Source organism: Oryza brachyantha, chromosome 6, assembly GCF_000231095.2.
Source record: "Oryza brachyantha chromosome 6, ObraRS2, whole genome shotgun sequence".
In the NCBI taxonomy this organism is placed as follows: domain Eukaryota; kingdom Viridiplantae; phylum Streptophyta; class Magnoliopsida; order Poales; family Poaceae; genus Oryza; species Oryza brachyantha.
The window spans coordinates 20,720,024-20,738,968 of NC_023168.2; the positions used below are offsets into that span (position 1 = coordinate 20,720,024).

The 18,945-nt window shown below is 39.5% G+C and overlaps 3 protein-coding genes across 3 annotated transcripts; all 3 read right to left on the reverse strand.

Annotated features, from left to right (window-relative positions):
- Positions 1-115: 115 nt before the first annotated feature.
- Positions 116-7,115, reverse strand: LOC102706948. Its single transcript, XM_006656382.3, has 19 exons — positions 6,939-7,115; positions 6,031-6,191; positions 5,707-5,934; positions 5,518-5,604; positions 5,339-5,428; positions 5,135-5,261; positions 4,881-4,981; positions 4,610-4,778; positions 4,386-4,507; positions 3,693-3,821; positions 3,505-3,603; positions 3,354-3,411; positions 3,201-3,276; positions 2,973-3,099; positions 2,713-2,870; positions 2,155-2,227; positions 1,876-2,070; positions 1,493-1,586; positions 116-1,175 (listed from the first exon to the last, which is right to left on the reverse strand). The coding sequence occupies exons 2-19, from the start codon at positions 6,103-6,105 to the stop codon at positions 334-336; spliced, it is 2,850 nt and encodes a 949-aa protein (XP_006656445.1). The 5' UTR covers positions 6,106-6,191; positions 6,939-7,115; the 3' UTR covers positions 116-333.
- Positions 7,116-12,317: 5,202 nt separating this feature from the next.
- Positions 12,318-13,625, reverse strand: LOC102707222 (60S acidic ribosomal protein P3). Its single transcript, XM_006656383.3, has 2 exons — positions 13,376-13,625; positions 12,318-12,652 (listed from the first exon to the last, which is right to left on the reverse strand). The coding sequence occupies exons 1-2, from the start codon at positions 13,571-13,573 to the stop codon at positions 12,491-12,493; spliced, it is 360 nt and encodes a 119-aa protein (XP_006656446.1). The 5' UTR covers positions 13,574-13,625; the 3' UTR covers positions 12,318-12,490.
- Positions 13,626-13,915: 290 nt separating this feature from the next.
- On the reverse strand, positions 13,916-16,005 carry LOC102704626 (probable cation transporter HKT9). Its single transcript, XM_006657241.2, is given in 4 exon segments — positions 13,916-14,300; positions 14,302-14,466; positions 14,584-14,814; positions 14,903-16,005. Coding segments are annotated over 4 exon segments (1,665 nt in total). The 3' UTR covers positions 13,916-14,134.
- Positions 16,006-18,945: the final 2,940 nt, after the last annotated feature.

Consider the following 18,945-nt stretch of genomic DNA (forward strand, 5'->3'; position numbering starts at 1 on the left):
ACAAGTATTGTGTTTGTGAGAGAAAAAAAACAAACTCAAATCACTTCACAGTTCCAATGTAACAGGAAGAAAACTAGTAACTTTTTAATACAATTTGTCAGAAGAAAAAAGGAACTTGTTTGTATTGTATGTATATAATCTGGAGTATATATATGTATATATATCAGTAACATACTGTATATAGTATACTTATCCACGAAAAGAACATTTTTTTTCAGCTCGTTTGACATCACAAGTACGTATGTGATCATCAATTTACTCTTGGTCTTTAGCTAGCTGCTACATGTGTGTGTATGTCAGTACGTGCAAACGTGCACTATCATGGTAGGTTAATTACTCCGGCGGCGCGAGGTTGAGCACCATGTCGGGGCCCTTGTCGCCGGCGACGGAGAACTCGTCGGGCACGGGCACGCCCAGCTCCTCGCACACCAGCCGGACCACGCGCCGCGTGACGCCGCCGAGTGACATCTTGTTCACCGTCACGGCCATGGCGAGGCCGTGCTCCACGTCGCAGAACCCCGTCGACCCGCCCATCCCGGAGTGCCCGAACGTCGACGACGTCGCCTTCGCCTTGCCGCCGTCGCCGTACCTCCTGAACCCGAGCCCGAACTTGCCGTTCGGGTGGATCATGCCGGAGAAGTCGCCGACGCCCATGAAGGCGTCGAGCATCTTGGCGCCGTCGCTGAACATCCTGCTGCCGCTGCCGGACATCGCCGACGCCATCGATCCCTCGTCGCCGTCGCTGGTGCGGAGCTGGGTGTACCCGTCCTTGTCAGTAAGGCTCGCGTCATGGCCGTTCTGCTCGGAGTCGCTGCTGCATTTCTTTGAAGCTCCCTTCTTCTTCTTCTTCTTGGACTGCATGGTAGGGAACTTGGGCGTGTGGACATGGCTGCCCAGCGGTGGCTTGGAGCTGCCGGAGTGCGGCGGAGGAACATGGCCGCTTGCACCGAGCGCCGCGTAGTACCGCGCGAGGGCGCGCGCTGAGCAGTGGCCATTGGCAGCAGGGAGGATGGCACGGCGAATGTTGAGCGTGTTGAAGAGGACAGGCAGGCCGGTGGCCATCTGGGCGACATTGCTCAGCAACTCCTGTGGGACTTCTGGTCCTGCCCTGAATCCTGATAGCTTCTCAAGCTCCTCCATGTCGACTGTCAGTGCCGCCAATCGAGATTCGACGCCTGGCAAGGGACAGAATTGGATGAAGATGATCATTGCCAGGTAGGATATATTTAGAACAATTGTAGTAGCACGAATACAGCAGTAATTTTCACTCATCAAACTTATAGAACATGAACACATATCAGAAAAGGGTGTGTAAGGTAAAATTATCTAGGAGTTCAGTAAACTAAAAACAAAAGATTGTGTATGTAGGGCTTATCAAAATAAGCATCCATCATTATATCAATGAGCGCTCCAATTTGTCAAAAGCTGAACTGGAAAGTAAGAAAGAGTGTAAACAATCTGAACACCGATTTTTGTAAGTTATGCTACATACCTGGAGGAATGCCGATATATAGCTCCCCCTCAATGTGAAGAGGATGAACAATAGCCTCTTCTAGGACCTCTTGAAGCTTCTTCCCTGACGCATGCTATTATCGCCAAATATCAGTGTTAGCATTCATGAAATTAAGTTCAACACACATCAGTGACATACAAGCGTGTTGTCTTAGGTTATTTACCTCTACTTAATTTCCAATAGCCCATAACCAAAAAAAAGATAACTTGGTGGGCTGCATTTAATTAACACAACCCTTATCCAGATTACTATTTCGTACAACTATGTGATCCCATAACGATCCACTGATCCAGTTAAAAAGGTTCAGTACACTAGTTGAAATAAGAAGGGCTTTGTTTATGTGAAGCTAGGGAGAGGCATACCTCTATGATTCCACCACATAGCCAACCAAAGGATAAGTAGTGATAAATTTGTGCTGAACCTGGTTCTGTTTCAGGTGTACACTTGGTAATCTGGTGAAGCATCTCTTCCCAGTCACATACCAACAAAGGATCAGTCTTCATCACATCTCCCAATGCATTATGTAAACCAGATGTATGATTCAGAAGATGATGGACCTTTAGTACAGAATTGCACATCAGAGTCTGTTAATCCCAAGAAAGAGTTTCATAAAACAACAAAGACAAAAGAAGTTCTGGTACCTTTATTAGTTCTTTTCTGTTAGTTCCAAAATTTGGCCATATATTGGCAACAGTCTCATCATACTTCAACTTCCTGAAAGGTAACAGCATTGCTGTCAGCCTGTCACTAATGGACTGCAAGCCTAAGGTAGCAGGGAAAAGATGCTCAATGGCCAAATATTATTGCGATACACTAGTAAGTTGATATGAGGACAAGCTTGTGCAGAAATTTGGATTTAACATAAGAAATCTACTTTCTCAGCTCCAAATGTAAGCCATTTTAGCCTTTTTAAATCTTCCAAAATGCAAGTCATTTTGGAACTTTTCCATCTTTACTTGCATGCTTGCCCTTGGCAATAAATGCTACTTCTCTTGCAAATAAATGATTCATCTTTCCTGATGTAGTACAAATGAAGGGCAATATAGTCATTTTAGTTGTTTCCTTAATTAGTGTGCATAAGCCTAAAACAACTTATATTTGGAATCGGAGTATAATATACTTCAATATGGTGGCCTGAAAACATATTTACATTAGCATGTTAAGGAGAAAAGAACTTCGTGTTGTGATTAACCACTCACCCTTTGTCAACAAGCCAATGCACCATTCCAGCAGTGATACCCTTTGTCACTGAGAAAACGGGAAAGAGAGAATCAGGTTGAACAGGACGTGGATCGTACTTCCCTAACATACCAGCAGCAGTATCAATTATGACCTTTCCATCTTTATAAGCACAAACCTAGTAAAAGGAAGATTTGTAAGGCACCAAATGAAGCTAACACAGATGAAAATATCACTGCTAATGTAGCAGTCATAGAAATGCCTGAGATTGTCCACCTACTTGTATTCCTAAAATTTTGTTACTTCCCAACTCAACCAAAAGGTTTCGCAGTTTAGACTCCACCTCAGAGTTAACAGGTGAGTCATGAATCCACTGACTGTTAGTTGTAGGCCCACGCGCCATACTCCTACCATCAACGAAAGCATAAATAAGCAAAAAAGAAAAAAAGAAAGAAAGGAATGCTTTACACTAAGGCTGCTGCAACTTGTAGATACACAGGCATCTCACCCTAGCAAAGTTGATTCAGCAAATGGCCTCATGATATCTAGATAAACTATCCTAACATTTAGTGATGCTGACAGCCCTGCAAAAGTCCAGGTAGAAAGAATGTTACCATGATACTGGATATTGCAGAGGAATGAAAAAAAAAAAAAAGCATACCTCTAAGAAGATTCAAGACCCTCATGAATATAATCGCATCACCAGGGAAGGCATCAACCTGAAGGCAAGAAAATGTTCATGTAACACCCATTCATGGTTGGCAAACTAAACATAGATAAAGCAAAGCAGTTTGCTGGGCATGTCTACTCACAGGGTTGAAACGTTGAACCTCCTTTTTATTCAATTTCATCTTTTTTTGAAGGGCCTTGACATTACGTTCTCTTTGGTCATTCAATGTCTTTATGTTCTCCTAAAGAAATATCATAATCAAACATTTAATCCAAGAATCTGAAGTGATGAAAAAAGGGACAAAAATCTACAATTGGGGTAGCCACCTACCTTTGCTTCATTTGCTGTAGTAGACTGCCGAAAAAATATCGTGGCGATCTCCATAGCCTGCTCAGGCATGTCGACCCGCAGCTTAAGCCCCATCTCTGCAAAGGCTGACAGCAGTGCCACATGGTCACCCTACACATTGGCATGTAAGATATCAGAAATGTATTTTACATACAAAAGCATGAGAAACTGGTTTCAGGAACAGAAAAGGTAGTCTAAATCAAAGAACCCTATCTCACAAACTTTACTTGCCAAATGTTGATACTTCAAAATACTAGCGCATTTGGTCTCCTAATGATCCAGTGCACTTTCTAAGTCTCATAAATCATAACTGATTCTAGGAACGTCAAAGCATAGTAAAGATGAAAATAAAAACTGGTCCCAGATTACGTTATGGTTTTCTTATAACTTATTGAATGTGTGGTATTTATCAGCCACTCTGAAATTCGCTAGTGAGTAAAGACAGAAACATAAAGTCTAAAGTGTTAAGCTAGGATACAGACAATTGGAAAGTAATAGGAATACATGCTTGTTATAAAAAAAAAAGGCTGCACTACTTCAATGGAAATGGCTGCAAGCTCTAGATGCAAAAGAGATAATCATGTTTTGATTAATCCATTCTTTGGTCCTATGTGTATTATTTAGAAGATCAAAGTATCAAACCTACCTCAGCGCATGACAAAGTATCAAACCTACCTCAGCACATGACAAAAACATCTTTGCTAATGCCTGCCTCATTGATGGAGATATGCGTTTAGTGAGCCCAAAGTCAAGGAGAATTGGTTTGTATGGAGGTTCTTTGCTAACAAGAAAATTGCCTACAAAAAAAGCATGTCAGTATAATGAGTGTGCCAAGAATAAAAGGGGGGAGTACAATTGAGGTGGCAGAAGATCTCTTTAAGATGCATAAAATTAAATACCAGGGTGAGGATCGCCATTGAAGAAGCCATCAATATATATTTGATGAGCATATGCACGGGTTATCTCCTCCACAAGTCTTTGCTTATCAACACCATATGCCTCTAATGAATCATTGTCATTCAAACGAATCCCATCCATATATTGCAAAATTAGAACCTTGTCGGTTGACTGATACACAAGAACAACGGATCAGATGATTTGTCAATAGACATGCAAAAACTTAAAACTAACAATAACAAACACGATAAAAAAAATACAACTCGGGTAGACCTGAATAACTTCTGGAATAAGTACGTCCACAGCATCAGAAACACCACCATTCTCACATCCAGTTTTCCGACTAAGATTCCTGGAGACAGCTCTTGTGTTTTCTAAAAGTAAAGATTTATAACATGCATTATTATGGCAATCTCTTTGTAAGTGACTAGACCTTTTTCATTTAGAAAATATGAATGAGCGATAAGACCATGCATTCCTTTATATGCAGAGAAGAATAAAAGAATTGAAAGGGGCAGCAATATTACCTGCTTCATGGTTGAAATCAAGTTCCTTTGGTGCCTCCTTGCACCATTCATCGATCATTGGATTGAAATCATACTGAGGTTCTGCCCATGCAATCCATTCAATTAAGGATTTTGCATTCTTCAAATCCTGACAACAATATAAAAATGAAATAGCAATCCTGCGCATTCAATATAAGTCTTTTTTTTTTCAGAAAAGAGACAAACCTCTAATATGATCTCTTTGATACCATCGTGTTGGATTTTCACAACCACTTCTCTGCCATCTACAAGAGTTGCACGATGTACCTGTGCTATCTGATAAAAATGTACATGAAGACTGGTATGAACATACTACGATTTTCCATCACATGAACAGAAGCTCATTCCAATACAACAGAACTTACTGATGCAGTTGCTAGTGGATCCAGCACAAAATTAGAAAACAGATCATTCATGGGTTTTGCAAGTTCTTTCTCTATGGTTCCACGAACCTGTACATGAAACACAAAAGGTGAGTTAATGATAGATTACTATAATAGCTATGTGATAATTGGGTTGACTATAGATGAAGCAAAATAGTTCTAAGGATGAACCTCTTCAATAGGGCGAGGAGGAAGTGAGTCCTGCAGTTGCTTGAGGACATTTATGTAGGGTTCAGGAAGAACATCTGCTCTTGTGGACAAATATTGTCCTAGCTTCACCCATAAACCCTCTAACTCTATCATCAGGCTGAGAACACGACGAGCATTTCGCTCATGTGTTTTTGTCCATATAGCATCCTTTTTACTGGTAGTAACCCATTTAACTCTCTTCTGAACTGCCTGCTTGTACCTCAAGAAGATGTTAATCTGTCTCTACTAGAACGGATGAGACTTGTTTATGGAAAGAATAGCATAGAAAAAGTGGCATAAACACACCTTGTAGTCGAAGTATATAAACAAGGCCATGGAAAAAACTTTGAGGCGCCTGGTTAAGACGTTTCCCCATCCCATTAGAGGTCAGAAAGTCAGGAGAACAGATAACAAAAGGCTCTTAAAAACCGTAGTTGACACTAGGCCCCAGCAACACGGTTGATCTTCTGCAATGTCACAGGTACAAGAAGGCAAATCCAAATCAGCATTCCTTAGTTATTATAGATCACATAATTGGTTAAAATGGTTCAAAACTTCTCAGAATACTTCATAGAAAGGACTGTTCATCTGCTCTTGACAAGTCATGAGTCATGACAAAGTAACGAATTCGCGCTACAGCATGTATTTGCAATAAGTCAGACAAAGACAAATCTTAAAGAAAGCAATAAAATGTATGGCTATAAAGAACTCGGGTTTCTTACACCACATGCTTGGTGTCATGACAAAGGGATGAACAAGCAGTTTCCAAGGAAACAACCCTACTACATACATCAGATGCTAGGAACTTGCAACAAAGTGCAAACCAGTACTTTTATAGTAGAGCAGAATAACACAGCTAGCTTATGCTTATACCAACGTGTTAACTTGAAAGCAACAGATTTTTTTGTTCGCCCGATCACATCAAATTGGGCGGATAAAACCCTCGGATATCCTCCGGGCATCCACAATTCCACAACTTTACCTCAGAATCGAATCTAAAACAGGAGAATACCTAACGTGGGGGGAGCGTGCGAGTTCAGCTGAACTAAAAGAAGAAGAAAAAAAAACAAGTCTTGCAAACAATCCTCTACCAGTACAGCACCACGGATCAAAAGAAATCCGGAAGAAGCTGGACGCCATAATGGGGGGAGGACGAAGACCATGAAGCGGCCGAGGACGAGGAGGGGGCGGTACGAAAAAATCATGAAGCATACCTTCGATTCGATTTCCGAAACCGAGATGCGTATGGAGGCCGGCCGGTGGAATGAGACCTGCTCCACGAGGCGGGGAGAGTGAATCCGTCCGTACCGCGGGGACGGGGAGGGGAGGCGAGGTGGGGGAGAAAGCCGGCCGTGGCTTCGCCGGGAAGAGAAGAGGAGAGGAGACGAGGGAAGAAGGAGGGTTCAGACACAGGGTGCGGAAGAAGGGGGAAGAAGAAGATACGATGGAGAGAGGGCAGGGGCAATTTTGGCATTATTTTTTCTCAGTCTATTTTATTATTTTATTTATTTATTTATTTGATACTAATTAAAATTTTAGCACGTGTGAAAAAAATACTTTTCGTCCAATCAGATGGCAAATACAGTAGCACGGTGGATTTTGTAATCTCTTTGTGATGGCTATTTGGGAGTATAAAGGAATGAATTAGTTGCTACAAAGTTAAAGGGTTTGGTTTAGAAAAGTATTCCAAGAAAATTTGACGTAGAAAAGTTTTGCGCGGACGCACTGCTCGGAAGCTTGGTAAACGTACAAACGAAAATACACGATCAACGATAACGTGATAGAAATGAACGATGAGTTATTCGATTACCTAATTTTGCGATAAATCATTGATAGCACAAACGAATAATTAACTTTAGAAAAGCGAAAAATTGTTTTCAGAAAATGTTACAAGAAACTTATATACGGAAAGGTTTTGTATAAATATATGATGGGTTATTGGATTACGTGACTTTGTGATGCATAAGTTATTGGATTTTTTTTTTATTTTGCATAAATGAATCAGAAAGAAAAACAACCTACTAGTTGAATATATATTATACTCCTAAGAAACATATGCAAATAAAGATTTTGTAAAAAGAGCACGGTAATCCGTAATCTGTCAGAGGAAAAGAATAAAGGCTACGAACTAATATTGTTTTTTATGAGAGGGGGGTCGTTTTGAGTGGTATTTATTTTATGAAAATTTGTAAATATGTCATTATAATTTTGCAAAGTTAGAGATGTCATGTGGGACCCGCATGAGTCAATGACATGTGGGTCAAGATGACATATTTCTAATTTTGCAAAATTATAATGGCATCCTTGTACTTTTTTCTTTTTTTTAAGGAGGATAGGCTTTCTTTTTTCTTTTCTTGGTGAAATTATATAGTAAGCCTCTAATGTCATGTATGTACTCCATAAAAGAAGCAGGATTTACCATTCCCTTTGTACTGTTTGTCATAAAGAGACGGAGTTCATTTTTCTTGAGTGAGACGGGAGAATCTTATTTATTTTATTGGAATAAAGGCAGTAAAGGCAGAATTTGTTCAGACAGAGGTGGGAAGAGGAATAAGATCGATAGAGAGAGGGCAGGAAACCTTTTCCTTTACTTCCCCTTTGTTTTCTCAGTTTTTTATGATATTGTTTATTTTATTGGAATTATATATATATCATTATTACACAAAATGTGTAAATGAAAAACGAAAATCTGGAATCTAGAATCATAAAAAGAACCGGCCTAGTAGATGAATGACTGATGGATTATTTGATTTGTGATAATATTTGAGGGTACAAACAAATGAACTAGCGGTTATAAAGTTAACTTTTTGTTTTTAAAAATATTGTAGGAACATGAGTATAGAAATGTTTTACAAAATAGCACCATATATTAGCTAGTTTGGGATAAATGTCTATGCTAATAAAATAAGGTATCATAAAAATCAGTATGATTTGTTTGATAAGAGGACTAATTATAGTGGTATTTTAAGAACTTTTGTTTTGCGAGGAGGATTATAGGCTCTCTTTTGAGTGAAATCATAAGCTTGTAATATAATGTCATGTTTGTATAAAAGAAGCTGAGTTTATCCTTTTCTTTGTACTATTCGGCTATAAAGAGATGGATTTTTTTCCTTGAATGAGATGGGAGAATCCAGAGGGAGAACTTGTTCTTGACAATAACAACAATACTTCCCGAACTTCTAAACGGTATATTTTTGCAAATATTTTCTATAGAAAAGTTGTTTTAAAAAATCATATTGATCTATTTTATATTTTTTTTAATAATTTATAATTAATTAATTAATCATGTACTAATCTATTACTATATTTTCCGTGTCACACATCAGTTAACTTAGACCCCTTGGCTGAACACGGCCTATATCAATGGTAGAGCATGTACGTGTTTAGAGATAGGTATGATATCTATATCAATATATTTCATGCAAAGTCAAGGCATATATAATAATCAATATACCTACTATTAGTACACCAAAAAATTGATTATGATCCTTCTTTCATTTTTATCCGCCTCATACGAGAAACTAAGAGTCAACTCTGAGCAATTGTGACACGCAGCTACTATGCATCTATTCGTCCCCTCTCTCTTCCTGTATGGCAATGAAGAAGAGAGACCAGTTTTAATCCGTTATCTTGGAAAATATCCAAAACACCAAAACATCATGATTTTGAAGGCTTTAGCAGCAGTAAACTGATGGCAGCGGGGGCAAATAAATCCAGGGGCAACAAAAGAAAATGAAAAAGAAAAAAAAAACAGGTGGAGAATCCACGGAATCTACAAGTCGCCTGCTCCAAAACCGAAATTTCTTGGGCAATTTCTTCAGGTAGGTTGCTGTCGGCTTCTGTCGCCGTCAGTCCGGTGGCCTATGGGCTCGCTGCTGCTGTCTCCTTCCATGGTGCAATTTCCCGGTTGCCGTTTACCCTTTCGCAAGTCTCGAACAGAAGAGAGGAGGAGGAAGAAGAAGATGCAGACGCGACATGGAATGGAAGGCTGTGAGAATTCTGCAATGGGGATGGAGATGATCATGGTCAGACTGAAAATGTGGGTCGGTCTGCAAAGGCGGCCACTGAATTCTCTCCTCCTCGTGCACGCCGCCAATTCTATCAGGGTCGTTTTGGGGTGTTTTAGGGAGAAAACGAAATAACATATTTATAAATAAAAATATTATATATATATATATAAAAGTTGTTCTTGCTTCTGAGCGATAGAAAAGCGAAGTCACTGTGATGATAAACTCTAACATCAATTTCAAATTTAATGTTGAAAATTTAAATTTTGGTTTTTAAGTATAAGCAAAAGCTAAATTTGGGTTGATAATAAATGACAGATAATAAGTAATGTAATGAGTACTTGGATTGCATGTAGTTTACTCCGGCTGCTCATAAATATTTAATATTTAGGAAAATTTTTGATCAAACATTTATAATCTGGACAGTCGATTTTATATTAGAATATGTTTATAAAATCTAATGATACCATGATAAAGCATTTCAACGCAAATCTATTTACATCTTTTACTTTGTTATCTAAACAAGCCATGTGAAAATTGTTGATGGTCAAAAAATCGAAGTTGGATCAAATCTTGTCTTAGCCTCCTATTGTTTTGCTTCTTCCTTTACTTATAAGCTAAAATTTGAATTGTCAACTATATTTTATAGTTGATTATATTTTTTCATGATAAGTTTATTTTACACTATTTACTTTTGAATCAATGTAAACTCGTATATAAAATTTTTACCCATAAACAAATCTTCATTTGCTAATTAGTTATTTTTCTTCCAAAAAGCAAAACGATAGGAGCACTAAACGTTCATTTTTTTACTGCAAGCAGTACATTTAAAAGCAACTGATTCAATTCCAATGTCACTATAAAGAACTTGTTCCTTGTGAAAGTCATTATATAAAGCAAGATATTCTGAACTTAGGACGAAAGCACAAGATGTTAGTATAAATATAAACACATGGTATCAAAGTTGATAAGAGATCATTGGTGGGCAGCTGTGAGTACAGTACCATCTTTTCGCTTCTACTTATACTTATAAACTAAAATTTAAATTTTTAACTTTAAATTTAGAATTAATTTTAGAATTTTTTACCGAAGTTTATTTTTCAGCCTTGCTTCTAGATCAGTAAGAATGCGTGTATATATTTTTTACTCATTAATTATTTTTGGTTTGTAAAGGTTGACCCACCCACCCATGCTGTTTCTGTTTACCAGTCTTTCATCAAGGCATTGATGCCACATTGCCATCACTCAACTCAACAACCATATCGTGTCCAGATGCGCCTGATGTTGCCGCATTTTTAGCATCCATTTTTACAGACACAGGCTGCAGAGGGAAGAACAGACAGCCAGACAGGTAGCCATGACCTCGCCGCTGTTGTTTTTTTTTTCCCAGTCGCCGGTGAGTCTAGGCAAATTGTGACGGTGGTGTGGTCTCCATGCTGCCGTGCTGAGCCTCGCCGTCGCCGCCGGCGGAAGTTCCGGCCGCCGCGTTAACTGACTGAGAGGTCTCAAGTTGAGCATTCCAAGAGGATTGGGCCGGAAAGGGATCCCATGTACGATCCTGGCCATGATATGTTGGGCTGCAACCGGAACCAATCTGTCGGGCCAAAATATTGTTGGGCCGGAACTGGATACGGTACTGTGCAGCACCTATGGAAATAAGTTTATTTTTAGTTTTTAAATATAATGTTTATTTTTTAGTTTTTAAATATAATGTTTGACTCTTCATCTTATTTTAAGAAACATGATCAATATTTTTATTGTTATTAGATGGTAAAACACGAATATTACTTTACACGTGACTAATTTTTTAAAGTTTCTTTTAAAAAATAAATAAGATGGATGGTCAAACACCGGACACAAAACAAAAATAAGTGTTTTTGGATGGAGATACTAACCATTTAGGGTTGACTATTAAAAGAAAATCTATATATGGGTTTGGAAACAGAGCTCTTTCACGTGGCCGTTTTCGCACCCCAAATGTATTAGATTGGGAGAGTTCCAGGCAACAACTATGCTAGATCCTTCTAACCTTGTCTAATTACAAAGAAGTGTAGACACATCATTTTTTACCATTTGGCACTTTGTCCCAATGATTACGCAGACTAGTGTTGAGTGGTTACAATGATCTGTAGACTTCTTCAGTTATGAACGAATATGCAGTTTTAATCTATATCATCTCACATTTGTTGCACCTGAAGTGTAAGCAAGTTCGTCAGTTTTCCTTGCTGATTTTTGCCTGAAAACGGAAACAGTGACCTGGACGAGAGAGCTAAACTACGCTCAGTGGCTCAGTGCTCTGATGGTTTAGGCCCATGTTGTAACAAAAGGACTTTCCTTATACCATGTGTCTAACCGCATGATCTATCACCTCCTAATGATCATGCTACTGTTAATAAATGGGAGAACCATCTCTAGTGGAGCTTTGAAGGATAATGGAACTTGGTAACAAACACCCTTCTCAGGAATGCTGTGTAACCAGAAAACACAGCTGATACTATGCAGCCTGCAGCACCTACGTGATGCATTTGATTATTACATCCTTAAATGGACTTCTGCTGTTGATGCTAAATTAACAAGACAGAGATCTGAAATAAAACACCACATCGTAACACACATATAGCCAGGCCAGACATTCCAGAACACAATATTTCTTAACAAGTTTTGGCAGGTTCATAATAAGCCTCTGGTTCATGTGCATAGAACAACAAAACTACTGCAAGAGCACCATGACAAATTTGAAGGATACAGCAAAGCAACATCTAATCGAAGAGGGAGAATCCAAGGTCGTCTTCACTCTCTTCCTTCTCCTCTTCCTTCTTCTCCTCGGCCTTGGGGGCCTCGGCAGCAGCTCCACCGGCAGCGGCGCCAGCAGAAGCACCTCCACCAATCGCGGCACCGCCACCGACAGCACCAATGATCACCTGTGCAAGAATTGAGATCAGCACCGTAAGAAAATCGGTCACAGAAAAACGCAAGATCCACATGTGAGAGTATAGACTTGGTTGATACTGTTGCCATTGACACTACACAAACAATGGCTACATCTGACTTCACATCGGAATTGGTACTTTGTGACATATTTGTCAGCCAACAGCAGAAGAGCTAGCAAGATTTCAATGTAAGGCCACAGAGCCACACAGGCTGCAATGCTAACAAATATGCTAAAATTTATAGCCACCAATTTTCAAACACCAAAGCTTATCAATTAGGCTAAAGTAGTTGCTACAACAACCCACCCATATTAGATGAACCATTACATCCTAATATGCTATGACTTGTGTGCCAAAGCCCAGAAGCTCATAGCCTATGTGGCATCCATACATATACGAAAACAGTGCATAATCTTTGCCCAAATAAAACGCATTTACAATGCTAAAGGCAATGCTTAGCCACATGATCAGAAGGTTAAAACTCTAGCCAAACAAGTAATGTAATTGCCCTAATTGACGACTAAATATTGAGGTTATAACAATAGCAACATCAAATGAACATGATATCATTAACTTTCCTATCGATGCAAGTAAAACATAGCATAAAACATCGCACAAATCTGAATCAGAAGAGCTATTCTATTCAGATCCCCAACTAGAACAAGATGCAATCAACGCACACAACGACGCGTCAGGATGGGAAGGGGAGCGGACCTGGAAGACGGCGGAGCTGGGGGTGACCATGGCGAAGGAGGACTGGACCCCGGCGGCCGAGTCGGCGGCGGACGCGGCGGCGACGAGGCGGCGCTGCAGCTCGTAGTGGGTGGCGGCGGAGGCCTCGAGGTCGCCCTTGAGCTGCTTGGCCGTCCACTCGTCGCCGGAGCTCCGGCACACGAAGGTGTACACGCCCATGTCTGCTTTGCGGCGGCGGAGGAGGGTTGGAGAGGCGAGATCGAAACCCTAGCTAGGGTTCAGGAGCTTATGTAGGTGGTGTAATGGGCCAGCCTACCGGCCCATGCAGAAAACTCTTCCTACTTTGGGCCCGGCCCAATTGCAAAGTCACAGCACAACCAATGAACCAAACCAGTTGTGCCCCAGTTTATAAAAAGTATATTAATATTTTAATATGAAGTAATTATATTATAAAAATGTATTCAATGGTGAATTTAACGGGACTAATTTGGTGATGTGAATGCTAGTACTTCTTTTCTATAATTTTAGTCAAATTAGAAGATGTTAGACTTGTAACAAACCTGAAGTACTTTATAACATGAAACGTTGGGAATATACATACATCACCGTACATATTGCAATCCTTTATATTTCTTGTATCTCTCCCTTCTTTCTATTGGAGACATATAGTACTTGAGAAAAAACTCCCCATCCTGAACAAAGCCTTTAGTTTAATTTTTCAAAACCATTTTTGTAAGGGACAGATGTCCATTTTGAATCCACTGATTTTGAAGAAAAGAACTAATTGGAACTTAGGAGCAGAGTAATGTACTCTCTTCTTCTTCTTTTGCGATGGTACAGTGCATTCTTGCTTCTTGCAAACATCAAGTTCACAAGCTGTGCCAAATCTGACAGCTTTGGTTCATCATCACCTGACCTAGCTCGTGTGCTTGTGGAATCCTCTGAGCCTCCCATATAGCATCACAAAGACAAGAACAAGCTTCCCTGAATCACTCCACCACCCAGAGAAGCTGTATGGCTTGTCATGGCAGGCAATCCCCTTCTTCTCCGGCTGCATCAGCAGCAGCCTCGAGCAGCTGTAACCAGTGGACAGCCCTATGTTCCCGTATGCGCTGCGTGCAGAAGCAACAATTGATAAATGAATAGAGTAATAGACTCATCAATCATGTCGGGGAGCAAGAACATTATTAGAGGAATTTGGTGTGCATCTGTGCGATTTGGGAGAGTACCTGATCACCTCAAAGACGATGTTAAATGTGGAGAAATTGAGGGGGTCAGTGGAAAGTGATCTCCTCTCGGTGATGCAGACCAGCATTGTCAGTGCAGCGTTGAAGGCTAGTGGTGACAATGTCATCCTCTTCAGGAATGGATTTCCCTTCCTTGCTTTGTTATCTTGTTCCGGGTTGCTTTGTTTGTGATCTTGGCATGCTGAGAAAAAAGTTGTCAAGGATGGAGTGTACCTGAAAAAGAAAAATGCAGACAACTGGTGAAGCTTCTCTCTGCTGATTTTGCCTGAAAAATTTGAGAACTTGATCGACAACAACTCACATCATGGCCATGAACAGTACTAAAACTGCTGGTGCCACAAGGGAGCAGTCAATGGAATTTTCTCCTGCCTGCCTTGCATTCACTGCCATGAACAATGCATTGATGATCTTTTGGAGGGAGGTGAGCCCTGCAAAAACTGCAGAACCCCAGTTCAAGCAGCAGAAGAGCATGACTGCTATGGCTACAAGAGCAACCTCCATGGCTGCAAGGAGTGCTGTCTTCATGCTAGGCAGCAGGTGGTTGAAACCTACTGCTCTGGTGTTACTCATGATGAAGCCAGGCTCTTCAGCTCTTGCCAATCTTAGCCCTCTCAATGCCCATATCACCAACCTCAGAAACACAGGGAACAGTGTGCTGCCTGCAAGAATCTGGCTGATGAGTAGCAAAAGGAGGCCATTGTTTGAGGAGAATACAGCCATACTCTCATTTGTCGGCAATAGCCCTCCATTTGTGAATGAGGAGACTGTCACAGATACTGAGAAGAGAGCTTTGTTGATACTTTTCCTGGTTACTACATCTCTGGCACTTGAAACATGAGCTATGTACATGAACACCAATAGAGAGCCAGTGACAAGAATAATGATCATGTATGCCAACATCACAAATACCAAATATCTGAGGCATCTCTTCTTGATATCATCAGAGTTTGTGGGTGGAGTTTGTGCAGTTGCCTCTTCTAACTGTGACTCTTCACACGAGGTAGCCGAACCGACTCTACGGTTTTCATGATCATGCCTGTTTTGCTTGCCTGATTCATGGACAAGACCAAGAAAGGAAAGGAACATCTCACTGCCTAAGAACATCAAGAGAGTTAGGACTAGTATCTGAGAACTAGAAAGATCCTCCATTTGGGTTGTGGCTAATCCTGTCACTGTAACTGCAGATGTCGATAGGAAAAACATGTCAACATAGCGAGGATTGTACCTGTGGTTGCTTGGCCTGAGCACCACCAAGGCAACAAAACCAAGCACATCAATGATAAGAAAATATGCTAGGTGAATCAAAAGCGGCCTAAGATGGAATGCGATGAACCGGCAGATGAACACCGATGAACTGATGGCATGTCTTGCAGAACTGACAAAGATATGTAGCCGAATAGGCATTGGAGGCAGAGGGCAGAGCCTCTAGCTCCTTATTATGTATGGCTTGATTCAAGATGGAACTACAACTATGATGAAATCTAAAGGTGACAATCGATCTCAGTGAGAGTAATTTATACAGCGCTTGACTACTGTACTCTCTACTGGTAGCCGGTAGAAGAATCTCGACCACTGATTTAGAGTTCTACCGACAATAAAAAGAAAATAGTCTACACTAGTAGTTGATACGGTAGTATAAATACATTTGATAATTGGATTAAAAAAGTAAATAATCAAGATTATTTCTACTACTAGTAGAGAGTATTATAGAACAACTAATTTATGCAAGGACTGAGATAATACTTTAGTTTATTGGTAAATATTAGTGGAGAGGAAGCAGACATGTGTAACATGGTTGAGGTGCCTTTCAGAGCTTGATGGTAAGCCTGCGGAGCATGCAGATAGATACAGGAATGCTTATAAAAGCATAGCAATAACTTGCATGCGTGCCAAAATTTCGTTCTATTATTTGCCATAGTGCTAAGGGTAACTATGACCAGATAAGCAAGTGTAAAGGGTTAGAATAAGAACTGTTCGTGAAAGATGACATATCGACACAACCATTGGCTGAAGATCTTGGTAATTTGTATGACATTGCCGACATAAGAAGGTTGTTAGAATGGCTACAGTACCTCTACTTGATATCATCTGTGAAACGATTACATTACCTCCAGAAGGAATGAACGATATGGAGAAATTTTATGGATGTTGAAGCATATATGAATTTCGTGTTTGGAACAAGAAGGTTAATAGAATAATTACAGTACCTCTGCTTGATATCATTTCGGTAAGTTTGTCCATCTCATTCTCGTTGGTGTAACTTGTAATGCATTTGGTTCTTGCCTTGAGTATGTCCTGGACTGATATGATCCTGAAAGAGATTGCAGTTTCTACCAATGGATAGCACTGGAGAGTGTCTAGCTGTTACCAAATTCATGGCTAGGAAGCATTCTGGTGCCATGCTTCAAAGGACATGTACAGACACCACTGGACAGAAATCATACCTTAGTAGCCACAGTTGTATTCAGTTCCTTGCTGACCATGGTACATCATAAATGCAAAGCATGCATGCTGTTACTCCATGCGTGGAATTGTGGAAAGAACATTTCTGGACTGAAACTGGAGCTAAACCCGTGATCATTACCAATCTTAAGATGCCCCTGAGTTCATCAAATTTTGGAGAAGACAAGGAGAAGGCTCTGATGACTCCATGAGTTAGTTGCATTGACAAGGAGAAGTATTGTTTTGCTCTTGGGTGCTGCGACAGTGCATGCCAGGAATTTAAATTTCTCTCCAAGATTTCTTATGGAAGATAATGCCAAAGAAAAGAGCTATGAGGTCATGGTAGAGGAAAAGTTCATCCTCGTCATTTCGTTTTTTATGCTTATGCTTATAAGCCATCATTTCGCTTATGCTTATAAGCCAAAATTTGAATTTCTAAATTTAAATTTAGAGTTGATTTTTGTTTTTTTATCGTAGTTTATTTTTCAGTCTGTGCTTCTAAATCATTAAGAACACATATATAAAACTTTTATTCATAAATTAATTTTTGTTTGCAAGAATACCTATTCGTGGAATAAACAGAAAGATGAGCATGGAAGTGATGTACAAACAAATATTGGATTTCTTAAGGTACCCTTAAATAATTGTGAACCATTCGTAACTCTGGATCTAAAGATCAGATTTTGTTATACTACATCACTAGTATGTATAGTAAAATTTTATTTGGGTAAAATTAAAACTAAAATATATATAACTCTACGATAAAATTATGTATCATATATCATTTTTAAAATAGATAAATTAATAAATATATCTTACCAAAGTTTGGAATAAAAATTCAATATACTTATAAACACATAGTTAGATATAATATTTACTACACTACTACCACTATAACTAAAAGGTACCGTAACATTACTCCAAATATTTGATTTGCGCGACAACCAAGAGAGGCCGTCGTGCAATGGTTTTCTTTTATTTGTTATCTTTTATCATTTTGGTCAATAACACTTAATTCTAATACAAATTATATATACAATTGAAGTTTCACTTTTCCTATTCGGCAATCGACTGCCATGGAACGTTCCTGTCAGTCGATTCAGCGAGCCGTCCGATCCATGTGTGGTTCAAGATGTGTGCTGCTGTTTGTTCTGCTCTGCGGGAGTTAGTAGACCAGCCGTATTGCTATTTGGTTGACATGCATGCAGTCCTACTGCCTGAATCGTTTGGTGGCAAGTGGCAACTCATACTGGATGCGAAGCTAACTTGTAAGAGAATTTTATTGCTCGTTTGCATCCAAGTTATCGCTTACCTTATAAGCTAAAATTTAAATCTTCAATCTTAATTTTAGAATTGATTTTGAGGTTTTTTATCAAAATTTATTTTTAAAATTGACTAGGAATACATATATAAAATTTTGATTTATAAATCATTTTTTGTTTATAAATATGCCGTTTGTCTTTTTCATGAAACAGCTAGCATTGTTGCTGAACATGCAGCATGTTAAAGACTGAACTCAACTAGTTAAAGAGTTTTAACAAATTCTTCTCTCTATCTCCTTCCTATGCCGCCTCAAACCACATTGGTCATTTTTTTTATTGGTAAGACCAATTTTCGTCTTAAACCAAACCAAACTTTTTTTTCCCCTTTTTTGCTTTTGATCGAGTAATTTCAGATTTTCCAACACGATTCACGAAATCTGTATATGCTAACACAGATCGTCAGAACCTATGGTTGCTAAAGCAGATCAAATGTGGATTATTCCTAATGGAATTCGATTGCTAAGAGACATACACTCTATCAGCTGGCTAGATTAATTGATGAACATATATAAAAGATAAGACAACCACAAACCAAATCCGAACAGAGAGTTGTTGCAGGAAGATTGAGATGATCCATATC